Below are 7,259 nucleotides of genomic sequence, written 5' to 3'. Positions count from 1 at the left end.
TTCCCCTTTGAAAAGGCACAAGAGGAACCGGAGCTGGGCAGCCGAGATCCAGGGGAATGCCCCCGGAAGACACCGTCCAGAGAACTAGCCACTGGGGCCAGCCTGAGAAGATGCTTTCTTCCAGGCTGCAGAGATCCATCTAGCCCAGTCTGTTCTGGCCGGCAGTGGGTTTCTGGCAAGGGAGGCCTTGACACTTGCGACTAAAGGACACATCTCTTGCCTGCAGATTTGTCTGCTGCCTTTTGCCTCGGAAGAGTTTCACAGCATACCTTTTAAAAAGCCAAGAATAAACCAAGTGCAAGAGGCGCCCTCAAAAGCTACATCCTCCAACCTGAGAATATCAGCTTAATACATGAAGGAATACCCAGAAATGCCAAGTTTCTAGCCTTTATGGTGACAAATATAGGCCTGAGAGTAGATGGGCAAACGTCTGAAGGAGTCTGGATCTGGGGAGGTGCTTGAATAGGCCTCAGGCCAGAGCCTGAGCATGTGATGGCAAGGGAGAGGGTACCCCTGAGCATGGGAAAAGGGTAGAACTGCCAACTCTCTAGAACTGGCCTGCATCCATCCAAGGACTGAATCATGGACACTGGGAACCCCTCCCTGCAATCGTGGGGCTCCCAGGGGCAGAGTCTGGGACCGGTCTTTCGAGTGCCAAGTTCCCACTCCGCCATTCAGGGAAAACCAAGACCACTAAGGGCTTTGCAAGAACCACACGCAGAACGACCCTCATCAGGTTGACACACAAAGGACAGAGTCAAAATTTTATTTGAATGCTGCCGATGCTTCAAAACTAGCACTTCCTCATGAGACAGGCCAGGAACAGAAACCTGAAATTAGGCTTTATGAGCTGGAACGAAAATATGGAGAGGCAGCTGGTGGCACAACATGCTCAGAGCAGCTTCTGTGCTGGGAGAAAGACCTAGGAGTCCAGACTCCCACTGCTCTGGGCTAGCCCTCCAAATACCATGTACAATTCTTGCCCGCTGGCCCATGTGCCCAGGCAAGGACACACTGTATGCATGGCCAAGGCCCTCCTCCACTGCCTCTGGGGCTTATTATTCTTGTCTCTCCTGTGCTATTTTTTCCCTAAATAGCTCATGCAAATTTGCTGGTGGTGGCAGAAACTTTCCCAGATACCATGCATGGGTCTCGCAGTCTCTCTCCTTCTCCAGCCTAGCTCTCACTAGCAGCAGGGAAAGGTGGTAAACCTGAGCCACGCCATTTCAGACTGCAGGCAGAGGCTCACACGATGAAATTCAGCCCCACGCCAAAACAAAAACACAACAAGAAGCAAGCCCCTCTCTGCACACAGAAACTGTCCCTGTGCATCAGAGAGAACATCCGGCTAAGGTCCCTTCCTCCTCCTCCTCCTTCTTCCCGGCTTTGCGTTTTCTCTGTTCGTGGCATTGGTTTGGACGGAGGACGGCTCCATCCCACAAGCTCCCCAGGAGGCCTCCGTGAAACAAGTCACTTCCTCCTGCCCAGGATGATGGACGTCTTCAGCACTTTGGGGACGAGGCGGATGGTGAGCGACACCCGCGTTCCTCGGCTCAGTGTGTCCCCAACCGCGGAGCTGCTCCCGCCGGCGTTGACCACTTTCTCAGTCACAGTGTCCTCTGCTACGAGGCGGATGCCGTGCAGGTAATGGACATACATGTCCTGCCTCAGGACCAAGAGGCTGCGGGGCTTCAGGAGCAGGGAGAGGAAGTGACGCTGCTCCTCCGTCTGAGGGTCAGGCCCCTTGGGAAGGGGGGAAATGTATCGTTTTAATGTTCAATATTGGGTTTTAAATGTTTTGAATGATTTTAATTGTAAACCACCCAGAGATGCAAGTTTTGGGTAGTACAGAAATATTTTAAATAAATAATAAATAAAAAGGAAACAGAGAACTTCTCTGTCCCTCCCAGCAACAATGCCTCCCGCTCCAGCCCAAACCAGTCTGCTAAGGAGCAGAAAGGGGCTGAAGGATGGTATCTATAGATTTGCTTTTCATTATTCACCTGTTCACCCTCCATGTGCTGCCCTCTGCTGACGGGATGGTAGAAGTCCAGGAGGGTGTGGGACCCTAAACTGATGGTTGTGACGGTGGGGAAATACAGAGGGCCATCTTCATGAGGCTGGAAGCAAAACAGACCAGCCAGCCATAAGAGAGAGAGAGAGAGAGAGTCTCCAAAGCACCTCCACCCCTCGTTTTGAGACATGGCTGGGAGAGGTTACCATGATGCCCTCTCCAGGACGGTACTCGTTCACCAGGACGTGATTCGCTGGTTTCCCTCCAAAGACGCCGAGGGAGGAGACTTTGTCAGCGCAGGCTTGGAGCCAGGGAGGCAGGTTCTCTAGGACCATCCCTTTTGGGTGGGGCAGTCCTCCTGCATGCAGAGGTAGAGGAACAAGAGAAGAGTCACCTATTCTGAGATGCTGGAGGTGCAAGAATCCTCCTGTCTTAGGGATGAACGGAAACCCCCTCCCATTCCCACACCTCATTTGCAGACAGTGCAATTGTAGGGGAGGAGTGTCAGAGATTTTCAGGGGGCAAAAGGTGATGGGGAGGAGGTCTTACTGGCATTGTTCATCTCTGCCACTGGGGGCCACCAACCTTCCCCCCCCCTCCAATTCCTCTCTGAACAACACTACACAATGCAAATCTGATGTAAATCGCCCAGCATATCTTGATCTACCTTTTGCCAACAAACTGGATCATGCCAAGTTACTCCACATGCACACCATATAAAGGATTCTCTCTCTCTCTCTATACACACACACACACACACACACACACACACACTTTACCCCAGTTCTGCAGTCTTCTCCCAGACAGCTGAGTCCACTTGGGCTTGGGGGCACCATAAACCTGAAGACAGCAAATACAGGGTGTTCAGACATCAGTTGCAGGTTTTGGAAGGACACCCTGGGCACAGACAACCCTCTTCCCAGCCACTATGTAGAAGTCTCACAGCCTCAGTTGTGAGGGCATGCTCTCAGCTTTTGCCTGTGGGCTTCCCAGAAGCATCTGGTGGGCCACTGTGTGAAAAAGGATGCTGGGCTAGATGGGCTTCCTTGGGCCTGATCCAGCAGGGCTGTTCTAAGGTTCTTAAATGCAGCTGCAGGCCTCTCAGACGAACGGTAGAGACCAGCAAAAGCAGCTTTATAGAAAACATATTGGACAAACTCAGGAGGATGGGCACACCAACAGCTAGGATACTTAGATGGAGCCTCTATGTTTACAGGCAGTCTACCTTTGATTCTCAGATATTAAGAAACACAGAGGAGCAGCTGTCTCCATTTTGCCCTGCTCCCCAGAGACACCTGGCTGATTACAGCTGGAGATGGGATACTGGTCTAGGTGCTCTTTGGGACAAGCCAATTCCTCATGCATGATGGGAAGGCTAAAACAAATGCACACACCTGTTGCAAAAGATAGGCCTCCTCTGCCTCCGTGATGAAATCTGGAACATAGTAGGCAGCTGGTGGAGACTGTGAATAGAAGGGAGAATCTTGGTGTGGCAGCACCTATGAAACACAGGCCTGGACTCCAAGGAGGAAGGGACCTCACCACCTCCCAGCTACTGCCACGAGATTACTGGATGCTCCTCCAGGCCGGGTCATGTGCAATCCGGGTCTGGCTGCATCTGTGAATTGCCCCACTAACTCAAGAGCTCTCCAAGAAGTATGGCTATATTCCAGTCCTTGTAGAAAACTGGGTGGGTGGGTCCTCCCACACCATGCAGAGTGTTATGTCTCATTTAAAGCACCCCCACACTAGTCAATTTAGGTACCCAAAAGATACTGGTTGTCAGCAGAGTCGGAGAGCTGGGAGGGATCTTGGAGGGCATCTAGTCCAACCCTCCACTCAGTGCAAGGAACTGTGAGTTTTGGAGGCTGCAGCCAATAAAACCCAAACATCCAGATACTCTGACTGAAAAGGCAAACACAAAGAAGAGGAGAGTAGCAAGCATGACTTGTCCCCTTAGCTAAGCAGGGTCCGCCCTGGTTGCATGTGAAACGGAGACCACAAGTGTGAGCACTGTAAAATATTCCCCTCACAGGATGGAGCTGCTCTGGGAAGAGCATCTAGGTCCCACGTTCCCTCCCTGGCAGCTTCTCCAAGATAAGGCTGAGAGAGATTCCTGCCTGCAACCTTGGAGAAGCTGCTGCCAGTTTGTGAAGACAATACCAAGCTAGATAGACCAATGGTCTGACTCAGTATATGGCAGCTGCCTATGCTCCTAAATCTGAAGTCTCAAGAGAAGCTTTGCCCCATATCTATACAGTTCTACAATTGCTTCCCTTTGTCATCTGACTCACTTCTAATTGTGCGCGTGCAACTAAAGCGAAGGGAGCTTGCTCCCTCGTCAGCAAGTGGGTGGTAGAACGAAACATGCTAAATCCGTTGCTAAGGAGCCCAAAGGGAACCAAGGATTCTGCCCAGTGTTCCTCTGACAGGGAATCCCAGATGTTGTTGATTACAACTCCCATAATTCCCAGCCAAAGGCCGTCACAGCTGAGCTGGGGATGCTGGGAGTTGTAGTCAACAACATCTGGGATTCCCTGTTAGAGGGAATGTGGATTCTGCCCCCAAGACAGTACCTGCTTGACACGGAAGGGCTCCAGCGTCGGAATCCCGGGGCATGCTTCGGACATCTCAGAGCTAGGATATGCTGCAAAGCAAAGTGGGACGTTCTAGGTTTCTCCTGAAACCATCACAGATCCACGGACATCATCCAGGTAAGCAGAAGGCCCTTGTTGTTCACCTGTGCAGGGGGAGAGGAATCAACAGCCACACTTCAGACAGTGTTAGGGGAAGGATTTGAACCTACCTGGCAGTTTGGGGCAGGGAAGAAAGGCAGTACAGGAGGCGGCACTGGCTCCATATCCATCCCTTGTTACCCTGACCTCTCCCTTCTTCCATTGTCTTGTTACTCTTCCCTATTGTATGTTCTTAGATTGTAAGCTCCTTGGAGCAGAGCTCTCCCCCTCCCCACTCTCCTCTTTATAGAACTTTGGAAAGGACCTCGGAGGTCTTCCGCTGCTCAGTGCAGCAAACAGCAAGGACAAGCCAATGGCAAGTGGCTGGCCAGCCTCTGTTTGGAAGCCTCCAGTCAGTGAAGGATAGCCCACCACAGCAATGAGGCAGGCTGTTCCACGGTCAGGCAGCCCTTACAGTTTTGATCCTCAGCAAAGCACCATATACTTTGTGACAAAACAGGGGTGCCTCTATGCTTTCCTGGGATCCACCCTCAGTAGAGAGAGTGCTCTGATCCCAAATCAAGGAGCAACGCCACTCCTTCGAGGTAGGCAGACTGACCCAGCCACTGACCCAGGTAAGCCACTGACCCAGCTTAGACAGGGCTCCAACAACCTAGAATGGTCTGGCGTGGGACTTACAGGCACTGTACAGCCAGAGTCCACACAACCCAGTTCTAGACAACAAGATATTATTCAGAAGCAACTCAACGTGGGGAAGCGTTTTGCAAGGAACCCTCCAGAACCTGTTAAATCAGACTGAAGCCACTTCTAAGGATATGGACTTTATTAAGAAACAAGGATTGCACACAGCATAAAGAATTGGTTGGGGTTTTTTTAAGGTTTCATCACATACCTTGACAGCACCCCAGAAATGCTGCACGTAACCTGTTGGATTTCTGCCTGCTGCGTGGTGCAGTGATTAGGCCTGCCTTGGGGAGAAAGAGCGGGGAGGGTAGTTCAAGGACCCAGGGGGGTCTGGCTACCCAGCCTCTGGAGAACCCAGGAGTCCTGATCCTCAGCAATTCCCACCCCCCACCCCAGGGCGGGGGGGCCTCGGAAGAGCCCCGAGCTTCCCCCCTCCCCGCCAGCAACTCACTCGTTCGCAACAGACAGCAGAGCCCACACTTCCGGGTGTCCAGTTGAGTGGCAGCACCCTCCGTCCAATGAAAGGGGATTTCAGGGGAGACTCAGCCTTCCTAGGACCAATCAGATCTCTGAGGCATGGGGCGGGGCAGTGCCTTGGAGATCGGTCCTGGTCGGGCGGGGGGAGGAGGAACAGGACTCCTGGGTTCCTTTCAGACAGGAGGGGGAGCGCAGGGGAGCGCAGGGGACGGGAGGGGGAGCGCAGGGGACTCCCCCCTTAGACCAGGTAGATGATGGGAGCAGCAGAAAGGCTTGGAGTCTGGGATTCCCTTTAAGGGGATCTAGGCAGGGTGCCTGCCTGAGATCCAGGACGCCTGGGTTCTTTTGGAGGCGGGGCGGCGGTGCTGCGGGAAGCTTCTCCCTCCACCCCGCTTAGATGCCCTTAAAAAGGAAGGCACAAATCTGGAGGAGGAGGTTATTAGCCCTGCTGCGGGCTAAATCGAGCCTCCATGTGCAGAGGCAGTCTACCACCAGACGAGCAACACGGCTTGCGTCCTCCGAGGCTTTGGAACAGGCTCCCCCTGCGGAAAGAAGAGCCTCCTCTTCATCTCTTGCCACTTTTAAGAAAGGCGGTCAAGACACATTGGTTCACCCAGGCTTTTAATTAGATACTGTTTTAATAGTTGAATGGTTTTTAAAAATAGTTTTAACGTTTTAAATCTTGAATTGTTGTAATGTCTTTTAACCTTTTTTTATTTGTTGTTTTTATATTGTAAACCACCCAGAGACTTGTGTTTTGGGCGGTTTAAAAACATGTTAAATAAATAAATAGATTAGAGAGCGCCTTCTTCATCAACCCCGCCGCCGCCTGTTAAGATCATCAGGGGAGGTCTGGTTGCGGTTGCCACTGGCCCAGTTGGTGGCGACTCGAAACCGGGCTTTTTCTCGAGTTGCCCCGGGACTCTGGAATGCGCTTCCTAATGAAATTAGAGTTTCCCCATCTCTGAATGTCTTCAAGAAGGACCTAAAAACATACCTGTTTAGTCAGGCTTTTTCATTTATAGTTTTAAAGATTTGATTTTAGAGTTTTTATTGCATTTTAAATTTTTTTGATTTGTGTTGATGCTTTAAATTGTGAAACGCCCAGGGACTTTTTTGTATGGGGCAGTATATAAATGTACTAATAAATGAATGAACACACTTGTGAGCCTTTTTGCAGGCTTCTGAGAGGAAAGTGAGCTAGTACACAGGATACTATGCTGGGAATCAGGACTCCTGGGTTCTTTTGCCGCAGAGCAAGGCCAGGGGATTTGGGAGCCAAAGTTCTTTTGCATTTGTCCAGAGCTTGCTGCTCCGGCCCTCTTGGGCTTCAGTGGCCTCCTAATCCATTTATGACCTCTTGATCCAAGAAAGCAGAATCAACACAG

General features: G+C 51.4%; 1 protein-coding gene across 1 annotated transcript; it reads right to left on the bottom strand.

The window, feature by feature from the left end:
- Nucleotides 1-750: 750 nt before the first annotated feature.
- On the bottom strand, nucleotides 751-5,962 carry ALKBH6 (alkB homolog 6). Its single transcript, XM_053268728.1, has 8 exons — nucleotides 5,846-5,962; nucleotides 5,603-5,678; nucleotides 4,591-4,754; nucleotides 3,409-3,477; nucleotides 2,794-2,854; nucleotides 2,221-2,372; nucleotides 2,004-2,120; nucleotides 751-1,743 (listed from the first exon to the last, which is right to left on the bottom strand). Exons 3-8 carry the CDS (start codon nucleotides 4,642-4,644, stop codon nucleotides 1,471-1,473), a joined length of 726 nt encoding a protein of 241 aa, XP_053124703.1. The 5' UTR covers nucleotides 4,645-4,754; nucleotides 5,603-5,678; nucleotides 5,846-5,962; the 3' UTR covers nucleotides 751-1,470.
- Nucleotides 5,963-7,259: the final 1,297 nt, after the last annotated feature.

Source organism: Hemicordylus capensis, chromosome 7 (genome assembly GCF_027244095.1).
Source record: "Hemicordylus capensis ecotype Gifberg chromosome 7, rHemCap1.1.pri, whole genome shotgun sequence".
NCBI lineage: Eukaryota > Metazoa > Chordata > Lepidosauria > Squamata > Cordylidae > Hemicordylus > Hemicordylus capensis.
Note: the sequence above shows the minus strand (reverse complement) of the source record. Positions and strands in the feature narration are given on the sequence as shown.

Bases quoted from the DNA above. Each gene is read 5' to 3' on its own strand.
- ALKBH6 (XM_053268728.1), bottom strand. From the start codon at position 4,644: ATGTCCGAAGCATGCCCCGGGATTCCGACGCTGGAGCCCTTCCGTGTC. The intron at 3,478-4,590 runs GTACTGTCTTGG...TTCTATTCACAG, and splicing joins AGCCCTTCCGTGTCAAGCAG to TCTCCACCAGCTGCCTACTA. The intron at 2,373-2,793 runs GTAAAGTGTGTG...CTCTGCATGCAG, and splicing joins GAGAAGACTGCAGAACTGGG to GAGGACTGCCCCACCCAAAA.